The 21,090-nt window shown below is 34.1% G+C and overlaps 1 protein-coding gene across 3 annotated transcripts in view; it reads right to left on the bottom strand.

Annotated features, from left to right (window-relative positions):
- Positions 1–3,614: 3,614 nt before the first annotated feature.
- Positions 3,615–21,090, bottom strand: part of jef (major facilitator superfamily domain-containing protein 6 jef) — a 113,865-nt gene continuing 96,389 nt past the window's right edge. The window contains exons 8-12 of one of the 3 annotated variants that reach the window (XM_069830850.1): positions 18,502–18,632; positions 17,733–17,904; positions 13,135–13,244; positions 8,624–8,733; positions 3,615–3,753 (exon numbers count right to left, since the gene is read on the bottom strand). In XM_069830850.1, coding sequence (XP_069686951.1) covers position 3,753; positions 8,624–8,733; positions 13,135–13,244; positions 17,733–17,904; positions 18,502–18,632 — 524 coding nt within the window. In that variant the 3' untranslated portion in view covers positions 3,615–3,752. Of the gene's footprint in view, positions 3,754–8,570; positions 8,734–13,134; positions 13,245–17,732; positions 17,905–18,501; positions 18,633–21,090 lie in introns of all 3 variants that reach the window. The other 2 variants (XM_069830848.1, XM_069830849.1) reach the window with 2 other exon arrangements.

Raw genomic sequence — 21,090 nt, 5'->3', positions numbered from 1 at the left:
TATGAGTTTTGTCCAATTTATTAAAAGGTTTTGAGGATACATTCACGCACGCACACAAGACACACTCAAACAAACCAACAATCCAAACAAACACATACAACGTTAGATATAGAGCTAAATTTTTGTAACTTTGAACATGGAAAAGGAGATAAACGCAAATTCGATTAACTTCAAGAGGTACACAGTTTTTCTCAGCTTCATTCTTCTGCTCTGATCATACTAACAATAATTACTCTACTGTTGTTGATGCATATGGAATCATATATCATCTTTTATTCAGTTCAAACGCACTTACAAACAAAACCGTTTACTTTCGCAGAACAGGAATTGTATATGAACACTTTTGTGTACAGTGCCAGAAAAAAAAGTAATAGGTCGCTTAAATATTCTAAGACCCAGATACAAGATATTGCGCATGCTCAAAGACCTAGAACACAGATACACAAGCTATTGCTAATGAAGCTATTGAAATTCATTCTATTTCGAGTGTTGTCTGAAACGCACTTGAAAAAATGAGAAGAAAATGGATTTGCTGTAATATATAATTATATCGTGCAGTAAAATGGAAATTTGGACCTTTGTGAGAATATTGACATGCCACATGGAAGTGAACTCTTCCGTCTCATCTCAGTAGCTCAGATCTGCTTTTCATGGGGAGGGAAACAGAGGTTCGAATTTCATCCCAGTGATTTTTTTTTATTTTCTAAATAACGTTAAAGTGAAGTTTTATAGTGTCTTGTTACCAATGTTTCAGTTTAAGAGAAAATGGAGCCCAAAAAAACAAACTATTAATTGGAAGATAGTTTATCTTTTTTATTTGAGGAAGACAGACACAATTATGAAAACAAAAATTTATTCTAAACTCCATTTCAACGTTATTACGATCGTAAACTAATCTAACTAGCGCAGCGTAAGTTAATTTGTGTCTATTTGTACTTGCTAATAATGTCTCTACTTTTTGCTTCTTAGATTTCTTGTTGCTGTCCTCGAACAGTTTCTAGGACGTTCCTCTGCTGGGACCAGGTGTCAATTCAGGACAAGATACTAGTGCTTCACAAGGTTTAATTGCTTTTAGCACATTTTCCGAGAAAATTACAGTAAATTTAACTACTGATTGTTCTTAGCTAAACTTTCTTAAGAGTCCTATTACTTTCAGTCCATTTTTTTAAACACACTATACAGAGTGAATGGTAACCTCTGCACCAAAATTCAAGAGGTGATTCTACATGTTCAATATAACAAAACTTTTATTCCTTCGATAAAGCAGGAAAATAAATAGTCTTTGCTAGAGTTAAGCTAGAAAATAAATAATTGTCGCAAAAATGCACAAATGAAAAATTATATTTGTGCAAATTGCGAAAAGCTGTGCAATATTATAAATAATTGTGCAGAAAGATAAAATTAATAAAGTAGGCCTATGCAGAAACAAAAAGTTACGTAATTTGTTTCTTGGAGTTTTATTACTTTCAGTCCATCTTATCACACTCCAGATATACTTATGTAAGTAAATCATTAGACGTAGGTATGTTTAGAATCAATTATTGCTGAATTTACATCACATTAAAATACGTTACTTTATGGGTACTCTAAACATTGAAATTCTTTACTAGTTCTTCAAGATTTATTGTTAACAGAGTGCTAACTCTTTTTATTGAAAGGCAGTTTCCAATTCCAGTTTTTACAAGATTCATACAACTAAATTCTCGCTCACAATTTACAGTATGCGATGGAATTATATAAATCAGTTAGAAGAAATTGTTCACTTAACTTACATGAATTGCACCAACTCTTTGAAATCAATTCCCGAGCATCTTTTGCTCAATATCTTTTTGAACATGCCATTAGCATTTCATTTAAATTCTGATTAGTTAAAACATATCTCTGATTTTATTTTTCCCATTACCATCTTCGTTTCTGAAGTCCAATGTGGTTGTCGCATTTATGCACATTTACATTCAAAGTTTGTTGCATTTTTAGAAGTAGAGTAGCAAAATGCGACAAATGCGACTGTGGCTTAAACCCTGGTCTTTGCCCAATGTTTGCAGCGCTCTATTGCGGTAATGGCTCAAGAGAAATGGCTGATTGCTATACAAGCAGATAAGTAAAAATAATCTGAACAGTTGTTAATGTCTTGAATCTTTTCTTGCAAATTAAACTGTTAATCATGAATTTAAATTGAATAATAGCGAAAATTGTTGCAATAAATCTTGTAATGCAGCACATGTCACGTTTTACTGAGTACAGAGAGGGGGAGGGGAAGGTAAAGAGTGCAGGCTGCACTTGCTTAGAGTTATTGCAGCAGCCGTGATGTTGCCAAATGCTTCATAGAAACGTAACAGTTTCCTCTGAAACAGTGAATGTTAGAGAAAAAACTTATTAGATTTTTTCAAATCTTTTCTCATGATCTATTACCAGTTTCATTTTTGTGGAGAGGTTAACATCCACCCTGTATAAATTAATAGTCCTTACAACGACATATTGTTATCAGTACAGTTCAGTAAATCTAGTTTATTTAGCATGTAGTCAAAAACTTGTTTTCCCTTTCTGAAAAATCACTTTGTCCTCACCAGACATATAATAGCCACCTCTGCGTAATCTACGCCCCTAAATCTGAAAATAAATGTACAGCGTATCCAAATGTGAAGGAAAAATGCAGATGAATTTTCTACTGCTAATCCATGTAATATTAGTTCAAGGTCAAGCCGTCTAATAATAATCCATAGGAGTTGGGCAGTAATTATTCCACTTTTTGTTAAACAAACTGAAACATCGGTCCCAACATTGTAAAACACCATTTTAACGTTATTCAGGAAATAAAAAAGCCCCACTCCCTTCCACATGGCAGGCAGATGGTTGAGATGTCTGAGCTACTGAGTTGAGACGAAATGCCACATTTTCTGATTGTGTGAATTGAGCTATGAAACGACCTCCTAGAGTCGACCCATTACTTTTTTCTGGTACTGTATATTATCACTCATTCTTCAATTTTCAACTTCAGTTCATTAACTACTTTTTATACATAACAAACACAGGTTTTATGAGATATACTTAAAAGTAAATATCGGAGGTTAACAAAAAAGGGAGACTGAGAGAATTGCAACAATGAGGACAATGCAAATAGCACACACAACATACAAACGGTTTGTTCCCTAGTATTTTAACGTTAACAATAATGATATTGTTTATGTACACTAATTGTAATTTTAAAAAGCTATAAAACAATGACATGTTGAATCATGACAGAACATGTTTAAAGAAAATCTTCACTTCAAATATTGAAGTAAACCAAGAGAACTCCTTTAACACTGAAATGGACAATTTTTACACCCAATGCACTGAGAATTATGAGTAATAAAGAACCATATTCAATGATACATGGATTTAGCTCTATGAAATATATAAATTAGGCAGATTTATAATGAGTGACCAGGAAGTAACTAAACATAGCCTGAAGATATGAAATAAATTTATTCTAAGACCTGACATGCTTTTTATATATTGCACTATATTCTTGTGTAGTCACCATATCATTGTGGATAATTAAGCCATCAGAACATGAGTGTTTATTTAATACTGAATGTTTTACTTGATATCAATTCTTAACGTATTTGTATAATGATGCAAAGAAATTTCTTGTTTGGTCTTCAAAGTAGTTTCATCTTATCCATGCACCATTAAGTAATCACCTTGGATCATACTTGGACTTCTTGTCTTGTTACTTTCTGATCAATCTTCAGATATTGGATTCGGGTTCTGGAAAAAAGGACGGAAAAAGAGAAAATATTATGAATACTAAAACTATTTACAGTAATTATAACAATTTTATAACCTCTAACCACTAACAAAATTTTTGCTCACATCTGTGTTATGTTACTCCCTTATACATCTCGCTTGTACATAACTGAGATCAAAGCCTGAGATGATAATAAGATATTACAGAAGAAACACAGGGCAATTGGGTTCATCTAGTTCCTATACAGGGTAATTCAGACCACCCGTAACAGTCATTTATTTTGGAAACTAGTGCATGAAAATTTTCGAGACACAAATATTTATAACTAAACCACATGTGAACTTTCACTTAAACTAACAGAAAGTAGGGTCAGTGGCGTATCACTTTAAAATTTCAAATGGGAGTCTGGGTCAAATAGGGTATCATTTGATAGAGCTCTTCAAAACAAACAACTTTCATAGGAAACGTTTTTATTAATTCCTACTCTTTCAATGAGAAAACGTACGAAAAGCAATGGGTGATTCGGACCACCCGTAAGTCATTTATTTCGGAAACTAGTGCATGAAAATTTTCGAGAAAAAATGTTTATAACTAAACCACATGTGAACTTTTACTAGAACTTTGTTTCATCAATCAGCTCTAACAGAAAGTAGGGTCAGTGGCGTAGCATTTAAAATTTCAAATGAGAGTCGGATCAAATAGGGTACCATTTGATAGAGCTCTTAAAAACAAACGTTTTTATTAATTCCTACTCTGCCAGTCACTTGACCACGCCGAAGTATTAGGAGTCATTGACAGTGTTAGAAGAAGAGTACAAGTGTGTGCTGCTGAGAACGGCAGATAGTTTGAAAATTTATAAAAAATTAATGGAATTGTCCAGCCTTGCGGTAACATGTCATTATAAATTGTCTTGTTTACATTTTCGTCTTGTAACATTTCTCAATATTGATGACATTGTATTTTTGTACGTTTTCTCATTGAAAGAGTAGGAATTGATAAAAACGTTTCCTATGAAAGTTGTTTGTTTTGAAGAGCTCTATCAAATGGTACCCTATTTGACCTGACTCCCATTTGAAATTTTAAAGTGATACGCCACTGACCCTACTTCCTGTTAGAGTTGGTTGATGAAATCAAGCTCAAGTGAAAGTTCACATGTGGTTTAGTCATAAATATGTTTGTCTCGAAAATTTTATGCACTAGTTTCCGAAATAAATGACTTACAGGTGGTCGAATTACCCATTGCTTTTCGTACGTTTTCTCATTGAAAGAGTAGGAATTAATAAAAACGTTTCCTATGAAAGTTGTTTGTTTTGAAGAGATCTATCAAATGGTACCCTATTTGACCCCGACACCCATTTGAAATTCTCAAGTGATACGCCACTGACCCTACTTCCTCTTAGAGCTGAATGATGAAATCAAGCTCAAGTGAAAGTTCACACGTGGTTCAGTTATAAATATTTTTGTCTCGAAAATTTTCATGCACTAGTTTCCGAAATAAATGACTGTTACTGGTGGTCTGAATCACTCTGTATAAGGCATTTAAGTTTCCTGCTGGTTCTGACAGTCAGTATGAGCAAAAATTTCTTTTGTGATTATCGAGTGATTGGAATGAATGGTTCTCAGTTTACTACACAATGGTGAGTGTTTACTTATGGTTTTATTAACTCTGCCCAATAAATGCAAAGAAGGTTTGCAGATAATTTTTCAGGCGTCAAATTTCCTTGTTATGATGTTAAAAATTAAGAGATACTGGAAGTGTAAAAAATATTAAGTATAGGGGATGCGTTGTATTTGATCCAGGAAACAAAAGACGATATAACACTTGGTGTCAAACACTTTTAAAATAAAGCTATTTTCATTGTAATAACAATTAACGGTAATGATAGTAACAGTTCTTTGTAAGTACCTCATTGATCACTTGAATACAATACATAATTTTCTTTCTTACTTACTTATTGCTTTTAAGGAACCCGAAGGTTCATTGCTGCCCTCACATAAGCCTGCTATCAGTCCCTATCCTGAGCAAGATTAATCCAGTCATATCCCATCTCCATCATATCCATTTTAATATTATTCTCCCATCTACGTTTTGACCTCCCCAAAGGTCTTTCTTCCTCTGGCCTCCCAACTAACACTCTATATGCATTTCTGGATTCACCCATATGTGCTACATTCCCTGCCCATCTGAAACGTCTGGATTTAATGTTCTTAATTATGTCAGGTGAAGAATAAAATGCATACAGTTTTGCGTTGTGTAACTTCTACATTCTCCTCTAACTTCATCCCTCTTAGCTCCAAATATTTTCCTAAGCACCTTATTGTCAAACACCCTTACGTGTTAATTTCTAATTAACACGTGAAAGTTATATATTATATTCAAGTGATATAATAGTGTTAAAAGTTGTGTAATCAAGATGTATAATCACTGATCAGTAAAAGTGGTGCTTAACAGAAAGTTTCTAAATCTAGCACACTGTATTATTTTAACATTCATCACCATCATCTTCATCATAATCTCAAGTGGAAGCGCTGCTGACTACAAATCTAGCAGACTTGGGTTCCATTTTCGACAAGAAAGTGGAACTTATCTCTCTCACACAGGGATTGATATACATTCCATATCTTGTGTTTGCTCTGAGTTATTTTAAGTAGCAGTCTTGTGCCACATGACGAGATAGTCTCGCTGTTTGGGGATGTCTATTGTTTGTTCACAGTGTTCAGTGAGGACAGAAAGGGCCCAGACTTTGGATGATGATGATGATGATGATGATGACCATTCTTTATGTATTATGTATCGTATTTGTTTCCTGTAACATTTCATGTTAGTTAAATTTGTTAAATCCAACACTTATTTGGACGTCATACACTTTTTGCTAACTGATTGAAGATTATTTTGTGGTAGCCTGCAAGTTATCATTCGTTGAACGTGAGATAGCCAATGATTTTTATCATTGGAGTGGAATGTCTGAAAGTATTCTACAATATGTTTTTAGTATATTTTCCTGAACCCTGCCGAACTTCTTGAAACTTTTTTTGTCTTGCTTTGTCTCTCTAATTTATTCTTCATATTTCACTACAAAATAATATTTATTTATTTATGATAAATATATTGTTCATAATTTTTAAAGCAGCATCTTCATATTCTGCACAGATCGCATTATGAAACCATTTATGTGCAGTTAAAATAAAAAATTTCCCATTTTCTCAATCTCATCTGTATTAACATAGGGTACCGTATTCTAGGTATTTCTTCAGTAATACTTTTTCTTATTACTATTTGAGGTTTTATATTATATTTGCCATAGGACACTATTAATTTACTTTTACTTGTGGATATTATAATAATGTATTATTTATTCAGTCAGCCGAGGTCCACCATGAAAATAAGTCGATCTGTGAGCCTACAGTTAACTATTTCAAGCTGAAATATTCCTTAATTCACATTGAGGTACAGTAAAACCTCGATAAGACGCGCCCACTTATTACGACATCCCGTATAATACGCTTTTTTTGTCCGGTTCCTGCACATTTCATGTATAACGCCTTTATAAAATACCCAGTTTATTGCGCTCAAGTCCCACATAATACACTGTTTTTGTGGAATATTTTCGATGTAATTTTCAGCAATGTACTGTAACAGCAATGAAACATCTTGGTCACTGAATTCACTGGTGCCATTAACCTGAAAAGTATTGGTATTCGACCCTTTACTTGCACATTTAAACCTTCATACTTCATACCTTAGTATACCCCACCCTCTTGTTACACTCTCTTATTCGACTCTTTACCTGCGTGCTTAAAGCCTACATACAGTTACAATACCTCACCCTCATGCTAACCTTCTCTCTCAAACAGCATTCCTCACTCGGCCGTAATAAAATTCTGGAAATTTTTGCTGGGCAGTTTGTTGTCCTTTAGTGTACTGAAGTGTCTGTGAATGTCATTACAATGAGTGTTAAATGAAAAGCACTTCTGTGTTGGAAAAATTGGAAATCTTACGAAAGTACGATGAGAACAGTATCTTACTCAGAAACAACTCTCTGATTCATTAGGAATCCCATTATCGATATTAAGAATGATAATAAAAAATCGCGACTCAATCACTACAGTTGCGACGTCGACAGGAGGATATAATCGCAGGAAACTGAAGTGTGGTAAACATGAAGACTTGGAGAACACGCACATGGCAAACAACTATAAATGACTTTTTTTCGGAAAGAATTAAGTACAGAACATATTGTAAATGTCTTTGACGTATAGTACAGTAATTACATAATGGAGTAATATTATATTACCTTTCATAGATCATGTATTTAAATAAAGAAAAATGCTAATAGGTAGTCAAAATTAGTATACTCGCCTAATATGCAATCCCGGTTAATATTACACCCAGTCCCTTGAACAGCGTCTTATCGGGGTTTTACTGTATTTGGCTTGGTCATAGATGCTCAAGGGACTATACCAGCTTTTTTCGAAGAATTTCGACGGCAATTTGCTCTGCCTACATCTTTGAGGGATGACATTGTGATAATTAATAGTGTTAAAAAAGAAATATTCCTACTTTTTAATGCTGTGATACTTGCCTATAATGTCATTGATGATAATAAGAAATTATTACTAATGAAAATTTCAAGGTCTTTGAACGTTCAACTGTCAGTCTAAGAAGATGCTGCTTTAAAGAAATAAATATTCATTACTATACATATATAGCCTAAAACAAAAAAAAAAAAAAACGTCATTTTGGAGTCCACTCAACAAATTTTTCTTCTTTGAAAACAATTTTCAGTGACGGATAATGGAAAACTTATGTAAAGAATCAACTTCAGTAGGCATATACTTTATAAAACATTGAAATGCTGTACAGCGCTTCGAGAAAAGCTGCAGCTTCACCAGTCATATGAGTTGTGTTCCGGATGAGGGCCTGGCTGCTGGGTATGTAGTCGTGTCAGAGCTGGAGGCGCCTTTATCCCTTCATACTGCGCCAATACTTCAGTGTACATCTGTCACACATACAAACAAACACATTGTAAAACTAAGCAGAGAAATTTTATTTCTCTTCTGGTAGTGTTGTTGTGTTCTTTATTTTTATGGTTACAATATACCAGGTTAAAGAAGACCAAATGAGAGATGAATTAGGGAGGGAAGTTAAACATAGAAGTCTAATATCGTTATGGTCGTTTGTGAACAACTTTTGAGATATTCATAGAAATAAAGCGAACAGATGGCAACATTTCCACACGTGTTCACGTAACAGTAGCGGTTGAGTCTAAAAATTATGTATATAACTGCAGGAAAGATTCATTAACCTCACAAGGCATAGAGGGACATTGGTGCTATGCATTTCCTCCTTCATGCTCTAGCCTTGCTTTCGACTTGCTTCTACTGTCTCAGGATGCACTTTCCACGTCTTCCTGTCACATACTTCATTGCTGATCTTCAGTGAAATTACTGCCAAATGCCGAATCGTCAATGTTACGCGACATACCAATAAGAACACATTTCGAGGGTTCAGAATGACAAGGTTCTATCTAGTGTTTAGTAAATTTTACAGGAGAGCATTTTAAAAGTTTGGTTGTTAATAAAATCAACACAGATAAGAACTTTTTCAAACTAACTTTATCACTAACAATAATTGAGATATCAAAATATAATTTATATTGTAGATAGCTGTGAAGTAGCAGAATTTAATGCAACAAAAAATGTCAATTTTGCTAAAATTGTCAAATAGAATCTTGTCATTCTGAGCCCGCCATTTGTTGGTATCTGCTCTACAAGACCCAACATCATCTTTCCAACATCTTCGGTTTTCCTGGTAGACACAGTCTAAAATTAAACCAAAAATGCTAAGTTACTAGTACTTTTCTCAAGACCTGTTCACAAAAGACCACAATGATATTAGACTTTATGTATAACGCACTGCCCTGATTCATCTCTCAAAAGAACCTATTTAATTCACTTCCACCTTGCAGGTTATGTTCAAGAGTTTGATTAGTTTCGATTTTGTGTGAAGAGTACGTAAGCCTAAATGTAGTCAACCTCGATGGAGTAGTGATTATTTTGCCTGCCATTGGTCAGACATTTTCAGGTTAAAATCGAATTGACAGCAATGTACTTTTAAGGAGCCACTTACTTCGAGAGGAAATTTAAACTGAACTACTTTTGGTTTTACTTCCCTTGTTAAGAAAGTTATGATAAGGAATGTAAGTTGTACTTAAAAATCCAGCGCATTAGACTGTGAACCCTGGATTGCTTACCAACGACAACTGTTATTAACAAGTTATTACTGTGGACTCAAATGCTGGTAATGGGTGTTAGATCCCTGCAGTGGCTGACAGTGAGTGGCCAGGCCTTCAGCCTGCCACACAGGTAGTCCAGGTTCGAATCCCAGTCAGGCCTGGGATTTTTCATTAAAAATTTATAGTGACACTTGTGCTGGACAAGGTCGCAGTTGGATTTTTTCTGGGGTTCTACCGTTACCCCATATTAGGCATTTACAGCATGAACTGAACCAACTATACAAGCAAGCTCAGTAACCACTAGACCATCAAATATGACAAAAAACTGAAGTGTGTTTGTGATACAACAGGTGTTTCTCTGGATGTATGGCATTATGGATTTAACATTACCAAAGTACATGTATAAAAATTTTAAATTTTAAGGTATGGCTTATATGGTGGTTCGTGTTTATTAATTTAGTAGACAAAGCAAAGCAATAGAACATCTCATTATAGTCATCCTCCAAATGTAGTAAAACTTAAAGTACCGTAAAGTGGGGTGACTTTGAACGCCGAGGTGACTTTGAACAGTAATTTAGCGCCCTTCTAAATTAAGTGCTGTACCCTATTTCGAAAAAACTGAACTAATTTATTGACAACTTAAACAGTTTTTTCGCAATTGGGTACAGCATTTAATTTAGAAAGGAGCTAAATTACTGTTCAAAGTCACCTCAGCGTTCAAAGTCACCTCAGCATTCAAAGTCACCCCACTTTACGGTATTTATCACATTTATAATTTTAAAGAAGGGCAGTAAGGACCATAAAGAGCTATATTTTGTTCGTGAAATTGTAGGCCTACTAAGAAAAATCATTCAAATAGGTGAGAGACTTATTCACTGTAGAAAGTGTCTTGTTTGAACATCTTTTGAAATAATTTGAGTTTTGTTCTTCAATTTGTTGTGTGAAATACTTCTGAAGCTTAGAAATAAATTTCATCTATGGTATATTATTTGTTAGGTACCCATTGATTTCAATAATAAAAAAAAAGTGACAGGATCCCTGTAATTGCTTCAAATGTTTATGCTCTCGGTTGGGTGTTATTGTGATATTTAGAATTTTAGAAATTTGTTGTTTTTTATAAGGACTGTGATTATGTTTGAGAATGAAATAACTTTAATGCAATAATTTTAAAAGGTGGATTCCAAACTGGCCTAAGTCCAAATGACAAGTTATGAGAAAAATGACAAAAACTGATAAAATAAATTTGGTGTCCTTAGATCCGTTTTCAAAAACATATGCAAACACTAAGTCAAGACTTGGGAGAGTCTGTTTAATAAACTTACACAGTTATATATAGGCTTGAAAAGAATAAATTAAAACTTGAATAAAGCAAGTTAAAATCTTAAAAAAAAAAAAAAAGGACTTAGGACACTTTGGAATCCATCTATTCATTTATGTTCTGCATTAATAATGATTATTTTTTTCTTTATTGAAAATATACCATATTGATATATTTGCACAAGTAGAATGGAATTACTGTGTTTCTTCTCAATTGGTTTGTTGGAGAGCCGTTAGTATGGATTTATGATAAAAGAAATATTAAATACAGGGTGAGTCAGTGACTATGTTACAAAATTTTAGAGACGATAGAGGTCATCAATATGAAGAACTTTCATATAGGAACCTATGTCCGGAAACATTCTGTTTTGTAGTTACAAGCATAGATATGTTAGTCAGTGTAGCCAGCTAGAATCGAACTCAGGGCCATCCTTTTGAAGTTTGGTTGCAGACGACCTGTTCCTGCAAACATTGGTGATTTCTTATAAACTTGATATAAGTTAGTCGGTATAGTAAATGATACCTATTTTGACTGATGAAACTTTGCAAATTTCCTTCCATATCCTTTTGCTCTTCCATAAATAATAATAGGATAAATGCACACAAACGTGCATAAAGTTTCGGTCTATCACTCCTTGCTGTATTCATTTAGAGTCTTCGTCCTCTTTGCACATACAGAGAAGTGGTATCTTTCGCATTTCCTGTTACACAGTTTCCATACACACTTTTCGTTTGCTTCGTGATAAAATGCTTCCATGCAGTTTAGGATGAAAGCCATGTATGGCAAGCCTCGTGATTGCACTGCGCATTTCTTGGTTTGGGCCTGCCCAATCTCGATTCGTCATGGCATCTGTCATATAGAACTCCGTCCATATTTCTTCTCTTTTCTCCATTCTCCTCCTCACTAATTCCGAAGCTTGTGGTGTAGATGGCAATAGTAATCTGTACCTCAGTTCCTCTATAAAAAAAGTCCTCCTGTGCTAGTGTATAAGCCAGTCGAGATGGTGTCGTTTTTGATACACCCAATATCCTTTTCAGGAATCTAGCTTTTACTTTTTCTAGTGTGAGGTAGTCCCGTAAATTTCCTGTACGGTTGCTGCTGTCCTCTCTCTGATGTGCATCCTGTAAGATGTTCCTGAAGATTGATGAAATGCATATTAGCAAATTTCAAGGTTTAATCAATCAAAATATCATTTATGATGCCAACTAGCTTATACCATGTTTATGAGAAATCACCAAAGTTCACAGGAACAAGTTGTCTGCAACCAAACTTCAAAAGGATGGCCTTTAGTTCGAATCTACCTGGTTACATTGACTAACACATCTTGACTTTTTACTACCAAATGAAACGTTTCTGGACATATGTTTCTATATGAAAGTTCATAATTGTCTCTTCTATCATCCCTAAAAGTTTGTAACATAGTCACTGAATCATCCTGTATAATCCACGCAAGAAAGCAAGTCTCTCCCTCTTGCAAACACTACATCAATGCAAGAGTCTTGTCTGTTGCAAACCAAGTGACTTCAGAATAGGTGATATATAACTCATTACCATTGCTATGTAAGTGATGTCATATGTTGAGACTTCCATAAAATTTCAGCCATTTATTCTCGAGCATAAACGTTCCACTTAAAAAAAAAAACTGAAAATAAAATTGGTTGTAACATTCTGTTTGAGAAGTACATAATCTAAAACTAATGAAAGCTGCGGCCAGACACTCAAATTTTTCGTATCTTCATACCTTCATAGATTTTTAAATGACAACATTAAATGCTTATGTCATATTTGTACACACACAAAAATACCTGCTGTTATTTAAGTGACGAAAGTAACAGATTTGCCGGTACCTGGAAGTTTCGTCGAATGTATTCTTCTTCAGTCTCCCCATGTCTATAACTATAGTTATAGCCACCTCCTCCTCCACCTCCACCATTCTGAAGGAATGGATTTGTGGTTCCTGCAAAATATGAAAAGAGAATATCTAGTCAAGTGTAGGTAATAGAACTAACTTACTCCACTTTTCTGTTGTTTAAGTGAAATTGTTTATGCAATTGCCAGTTTCATATTTTTAAATATGGAGCAGTGGTTGAACTCTTTATGTTGCTGGCTTGGTTAACATTTTGTGTGCATTGGAACAAAGAGTACCGTAAAATGGGGTGTCTTGATATGATAGATAGATAGATAGATAGCTTTATTGATATTGTTCACAAAAGTACAAAACTTAATAATTTAACAAAAGATCTATATACAAATGTAGTTCTACATAATAAATATACAATTTCCTAAACTAATTAATCTATCGCAAATCTCAATACTTTTATTGGTTCAAACTTGCACTTACGTCTTGTTTTAGTGCACGTTTAAATCAATCTTGATAATCCTTAAGACTTTAAACCTTAATTATTTGCTCCTTTTTCAAAAATCTAATTGTAATATTTAGGTCTTATTTTACATAATAATTTATTATTCCAATTAGATGATCAGATGTCGACATACTGTAAGTTATGAACCTGAAATAGCTGAATCGGTACATTCCATATGTAGGTTAATCTTTCTTTCTTACAATATTTTCATGTCAGCAGAAACGTTTGCGTAACTTCTATGAAGACTACCGCATGCCTGCTTAAAAACAAGCTTGACAAATTGCTTACATAATCAACCTCAATTTAGTTTCATCATTATGTCTCATGTACTCATTATCGATTCATTTCTATTATGATTTCTATTATGATCTAATAAATTTATTATAATTGCATTCTTATTGAAATTAAAATATATTAGTTAACCAATTTATAAAGTCAAATTTTCTTCTGAACGTTTACTAATTAATATAACTATCAGAATACCTTAATAACTACCTTAGTTCTCTATTTTCAATTTTTTTTATTATTAAAAAAAAACCTTGACGTAATTCTATCTTATTTTCAAAACCTGTCTTCTTACCTTATTTAATTAATAATAAGTTTTTCTGATTTTAGGAAAATTTAATCTTTGCTGATGCCTATCTCTTAGTAGGTAGTTTCGTTCAGTATCTATAGTTTTGATTGAATCTACTTTATTTCTGTTAGAGTTTCTATTTGTCATTTTACCTCTTATTAACTGTTCGTCACCTGCTTCTACTTCATCGGTCGGTATCGCACAGCTCCTCCAAATTGTAGCACTTCCTCTCGCGCACCCCGGACTACCAACGGCATGTGGCATTCTTATTAATTGGTCTTCACTTGCGCTGACTTTGCCGGTTGATCCACAATCGCTTCTCCTTGATGTATTTTCACTTGCGCGCCTCAGACTACCCTCACTGGTCGTTCTCTCAGTCTGTGCCCCAGCTCCCCAAACAGCATCTTCACTGGTTCCAGCTTCTTCTTCCATACAAGGTTTTCCTTCTTCACTCTTCTTTCTTCTAAAGGGATCTGTGAAAACAGTGCTGTCTAGTTTATTTAGGTATGCTCTAATATCATTCACTGCCGTAAGCTCATCAATTCTTCTATTTGTTAATTCTGAATCCTTCTGCCCGCTTGACGAGTTACTTTTCTTATCAGTCCTCTCTACGCTTCTAGACTTCCTGTTTCGTGATGCACTTCTGTTTATGTGTGGTGACGATGATGCTCTATTTCCACAAGTCTCTATTTCGTTATTTCTGTTGTTGCAGCAACTTAATAAATCCTCAGTGAATTGATTATTTAAGGCCTCTACGTTAACTATGTTTCCGTTTATCTTCATTTTATCTTTTACTAAAGTTGCCCTCAATCCTTTACCTCGAGCTTCTTTTAATATTGGAATTAGTATCTTTCTTTTCTCTCTAATTTCTTTTGCAAAGTCATTTTCTATGAATAAATTTGTGCCTTTGAGTTGACGCGTATTGGCAATGATGTGCTCTTTGATAAAGTAACTGTTCAATTTCACAATAATTGGTCTTTTTTTTTCCGTTACCGACTCTATACGCGTTATTAATCGCACTTATGTCCAAGTTTAGACTGAAATACTTAGTTAATAATTCTAACACTACGAAACCAGTATCAATTCCTTTTTCATGATTGCGCTCTTCAACACCATAAATTACAATGTTATTAATTCTACCATCATCTTCCCATTTTTTAACTATCGATTTTAACACCACCTGTTCTTGGATAACCTCCTTTAACTTCTTTTCCACTTCAGTGCATCTGTTTACTAATGTATCTATATCACTTGCTACTTTGTTTAGTAGAAAACTTGCCTTTAGTCTGTCTTCTCTCGTTTCTTTCATATAGTTTATCCATTCTCTTTGAAACACTTCATCACTGTAGACTCTTCCTTCTGTATCTCCAGGACCAGGGTTTAACTCCACATTTCCAATAATCAGTAGAACTGATAAAACAGCTGCGGCCACAAATATGTTGATGCTATCAGACACTATTGCATTTTCACCTTTTGAACATCTGCAACACTGCCCTGCATTGAAGCACCCGATTCGCGCCCTGTAAGAATTTAGGTCGTCGCCCATACCTTCTTCACACGCTAACCTACTTGTATATGCTGCTTACTACACAACCGTTCTCTACGACTGCACTTTGTGAACGAGTGTCTTGATATGCTGAGGGGACTGATACGTTTTATATGCTTCTCAGCATATCAAGACACCCCATTTATGGTACAATTTAATTTAACCTCATAAAATTAAATTATACTGACCATGATAAATGCAATAATCAAAGGAGAAGTACCAGTATATTTTTCTTTGAGACTAATAGTAAATTCACCACACATGGAACAAATCAGGGTTCGTAGAATTTTACACTCTGACTCAATATTGCAGCTGTGAATTATCACCAAGTGTGACGATATGAATCTTAAACCTATTAAATAATGCCAATAAATTGAATGCACTATTTCACTGTTCAAATATTAAATCACAAATAAATAAGTCAATACGTTTAATTTAATTAACGTTACGTAACTTTTAAAGTGCACATATTACCTATGTGATCACCAACCACACAATACATCATAAAGTTCTGAACTGTACCGAGATAAAAACAAGACTTAGTTGTCAAAGTATTTGCAGTAATAGGACAATATTGATATTTCTCAATGTAGGCTGGAAACATGTTGTGAAATTGGAAAAGTACATTAGCTTTCATCTAAATTTACAATTCAACATGTGCACCATATGCTTTCTGACAGAGTAGTTACCGAAAGAAGGAAGTGTGCTGTATGGCAAAAAACCTCAGTTGATACGGAAAAATAAATTCGTTTTCGCATTTAGAGTACATGAAAACATAAGAATTTCATTGTTTTGAGTTTGGGCAAATCTCATGTCGTGCAGTGTTCTAGGGTCAATACTTTGTTTCAGAACATTGAAAGCTTCTGCGTCTAAGAAACTAGTATCAAAAAAAAATCACTATGGCATTTAGAAGATTGGCTGTATCGCTTTTGGGGGGTGAAGATGGATGGATGGATGGAGAGATGGATGAACGGACAGACGCAACTCTTCAGCTCATCTCGCCAAATACCATTTCACCATCACCAATGCTAGATAAAAAATATAACTATCCTTACGGATGAAACTGGTACATATGAGTATCTAGTTGATATAGTGGTCACCAGATTTATTTTGAGTACAATAAAAGAGTAGTTTGTATTATACTGATTTAATTTATTCTCGTGAGATTTAATGTTCCTGAGTTTTATTTAATTTAGATTAATGAATAATGGATAATGTGGAATGAAAAATAAATCTTAATAAAGAAGAAGGTAGAACAGGGGTGATCGAAAAATAAAGCTTAGTCAGTGTCCTGAAACATTACATTTACTGATATTACAATGATTTACAATTTTTTTCTTTCTGAGAAATGTTGAGATAATTATGTGAGATGTAGATAAGTATAGTCACAATCTTATAGTATACTGGTAAGTAAAAAAGATATATACGGTAGGCTACAGAATATATTCTCTTTAATCCACATGAAATTAATATTTCTATAAATGCTTTTGCAGATGTTTGAGAGATTTATTAAACTGTCTATAATCAAGTTATAACAACGGTTTGCAGATTCAAACCTGACTACAGCAATGGATGCGTAAGGCCAATAAATATCTGTGGCATGGCTAATTTCGGAAAGGAAATAACGTTTCCTGTGTCGAAGACTTATGACATGATAAAGAACTCTAGTCCTGAGTGAGAGTGCTTCAGATTAAATTTACTGGCCGTTTCTTGCTCATATCAAAACTGACCCCACTACTCATCAACCTAGTCTGTCATCCTACCATAGAGGGTAATAAATCCCACCTTATATGTCTTCCCATTTCAATGGAATTAACAGACTAATAGAGTTCAGGAAGTTCTTAATCGATCATCTTTGGAAATATTTACACTGTCCACTGATCATAATACACGATAGACACTTGAGAATTAGGCTGAGTGATCTGGCTGAAGTATCTTATTCTGCATTCCTTAGTCACTGACCTCCTCCATGTTGTCCAGGAATGTCTAGGTTACCACCAGTCGTCTGATAGGTGGCTCCATAACCTGACTGATCAGGACCTGCTAGCTCATGAAGGCGACTGCTTGATAGTGCCCGTGGTATTGGGTTACTAGGGACCCCGTGTGGGGCTAAATGTGCAGTTTCTTCAGCCACCTGAATACATAGGAAGAGGCAATTAGTGTTTTGTGACATATTTGTTATCGGTATTTATTACCAATAGATATTAATATTGTTGCTGCTGTTACCACCACCACAACCACAGATATTACTGTTATTGTAGTAAGTTATTACTACCACTACCACTACCACTACCACTACTACAGTACAACTACAACTACAATCAGGCCTTGAAAAGTAAATAACAAATTAAATCAATAAATTGAAAATGCTTGTAAGCTGTCTGTTGAATCCGAATCTGACTGAAGAGAAAAGAGAAGTAAACAGAGAGAATAATCACATTTACATTTAGAATTTGTCATTTTAAAAGAAAGAATAACTTTAAAAAGTTTTAAAATATCTTGCATAACGGAAAGATTATCTAAATATAATATTTTGTCCACAAAAAAAGGACAAATCGCGTTCGGACGAACTATTCAACCAGGCACAGAACAACAGAGAGTAAAACTGGATTTAGTTCATAAAACAGCTATTTTGATCATTGGAAGTTATTATGTGTACCAAAAATGTATAGCTCTCAAACAAAATAGAAAAGAAAATTGATTTCATGCTGAAATTTACTAAAATATTCACCTGGTGTGGGTCTTCTGTAGGTGGTAACTCTGACACAAACCCTGTCTCCTTGCGGTAGAAATTGATAAAGATAAAACCAGCCAGTACAAAAACGCATATGAATCCATAACCGCGAAATGTTGCTGTTGTCCCTGTGAACATAAATTGTATAATTCTACATTTTTATAGCAAATTTTCAAATTTTGTATGAATGTATTTAAGATAATTTTATTAAAATCAAATGTTTCATAGTTTAAATTTTTGATTTAATAAAAGTTGTAATTTTTATAATCTGTAAGTAATGTTATGTTTCATCATTTTTTTAACATCAATCAATTTCCGTTCACATATAATTGCTTGAATAATTTTTATTTGCAGCATATGTCAATATTTTTTTTTACCAACCTTGCAGGAATAAAACTGCGAAGGAATATAATTTCAAAACTTGTAAATACTGTGAATTTCAAATAAAATGTCCATGTCAGAATTAAAGACATCGAATTGAAACTTAACAAAATGGAATATGTAGAGTCTTAGAAAAATGTTTGTCGCACATATACTTTATAAGTCCCAGAAAGGAGACAGTGCGCATGATCAGACATACAACGAAACAAAACTAATTTTATTACCTCAACTAGTTCTTCTCTTGTGACACAGGTCGCACATCTCTGATCATGCGCACTGCCTCCTTTCTGGGACATAAAGTATCTGTGCGACAAAAGTTTTTTCTAAGACTGTACGCATCACTTTAAAACGATCTTTAGGTCGTAAAGCAAGAAAGTAACAACCAAAATGTTATATCACAACCGTTCCTACTTCACTTTGATAGTGCAATGTAGATCTCAAGAGGAAAGATTACAGTTATACGAAACAACTGAAGAGATAACTTACCTCTAAAAGAATACAATAAGCACGACTGATAATGTAATGAAGATATATTATAGATCTAAGACAAGAACTAAATATTACTTATATAATTGAAACTATATAAAAAAAACTACGGTACAGTTGAAGACGAAGAGAACATCTTTCAAGAATGGATGAGTTTTGGAAATCTTAACTAACGGTACTCTTTCAGTACAATATGAAAGGCAAAAAGAACATAGGACGTTCAAGAAGAGATGCACAAGCCACAGCAGGCAAGACTTAATAATTCTTGATGATTTGATAGTGATTATTTTCAATATGCTTTAAAATTTATACAGACATTCTTCTTGAAGATGCCAAATTGGTAGCATATTTTTTTGTCATTAAATTTTAATGTATAATGAGGTTTGAATCAATTCTTGTCCACATTATGGTTAATATGCTTGCCAATATATTAGAAATTTTCAAATTACAGTCTTTATAAGGGTGATGGATTTTAATCACGATAACAGTTTTTATTATAATATCCTTTTATAAGAGTAGCAACATTGGTTTCCATGTCATAGATTTACAGAATGTAAAAGGACCATGTTTCTGAACGGAAATGTTCCAGGCATAATAATTTACCAGCTGTTTCTCGCCCATGCCAAAATTTCACTTTGCCAGTTGTACAGAGTAATGAATTTCGGGCAGTGGCGGCTCCTGCATATTTCTTAAGAGGAGGAAAGAAGTTAACAGCGTAAAATGACACCTTCTTGAGAGAAACATGCTACAAATTAGCCTACATGCATATATGTAATACCAGGTAGTGTTAGGGTTGACCTTCGCTTTCGTATAGCAATAATCTGTTCTTGTAAACTGAGTTTCCTAAATTGTCCAAATATGTTTTCACTTCCATTCATTGGTGGATAATTGCACAAATTAACAATTACAAGGAAATTCACAAACTCGCAGCATTTTTAGCGCACACTACAGTATCACACATGTTGGAAGAGACTAGCTACTAACATATAACCAGAACCATTTTACGGAAGTGGGATTGAGAAATAATCTGTTATGAAAGCGAGAACACTGCACTCACTCACATGGTCTGTGTTGCTACATGTACATTTTACAAGTTTGAAGAATGTCAGTTCTTGTAAAGTCATACTACCATTATTACTCAAAGCTACAGGCGGCCGATTAATTTTTTTGCGTTAAAAATAATGTAGTTTGGAGTACTTTCAATTTCAAATATATTTGTACAAAACTGACAACTTGGCTGTTGTCCTATCTAGTAGACAATGAATGGAAGTGAATTTCAGGGGCCAAAAAGATCTGCGATACTAACGTAGATCTACTCCCTCTTTATTTTATATAAATCTAACTTCAACTTTCAGATATTCTCGAAAATTTCAAACCATGAGTAGTAGCTTATATAAAATGCAATAAATAATATATTTTGATTTATGATTTAAAAAAAGTTTATATGATGTCTTTCATAGCTTTGCGTTAAAACTGTTTTATTTTGCCTCCTCCTAGATGTGTTATAGTCTGGTTGAATGCAGCATCGTTAGATGGCAGCGGTAGCGAGTTTGCTGCAAGACCAGTTGGTTTCTATTTCCCGCCCATGCACTGATTCAGAGGAGGATCTCCTCCCTAACTGTTCATTCGGTTGCTTTAAAACTCTGGTTCTTTCTCTGGCCGCTAGTGCGCTGTTGTGTATGTGTGTTAACTGCAGGAAATGAGGAAAGGATTTGCTTT

The sequence above is a fragment of the Periplaneta americana genome, chromosome 7 (assembly GCF_040183065.1).
Source record: "Periplaneta americana isolate PAMFEO1 chromosome 7, P.americana_PAMFEO1_priV1, whole genome shotgun sequence".
In the NCBI taxonomy this organism is placed as follows: Eukaryota; Metazoa; Arthropoda; class Insecta; order Blattodea; family Blattidae; genus Periplaneta; species Periplaneta americana.
This window is presented reverse-complemented; position numbering and strand designations above follow the sequence as displayed.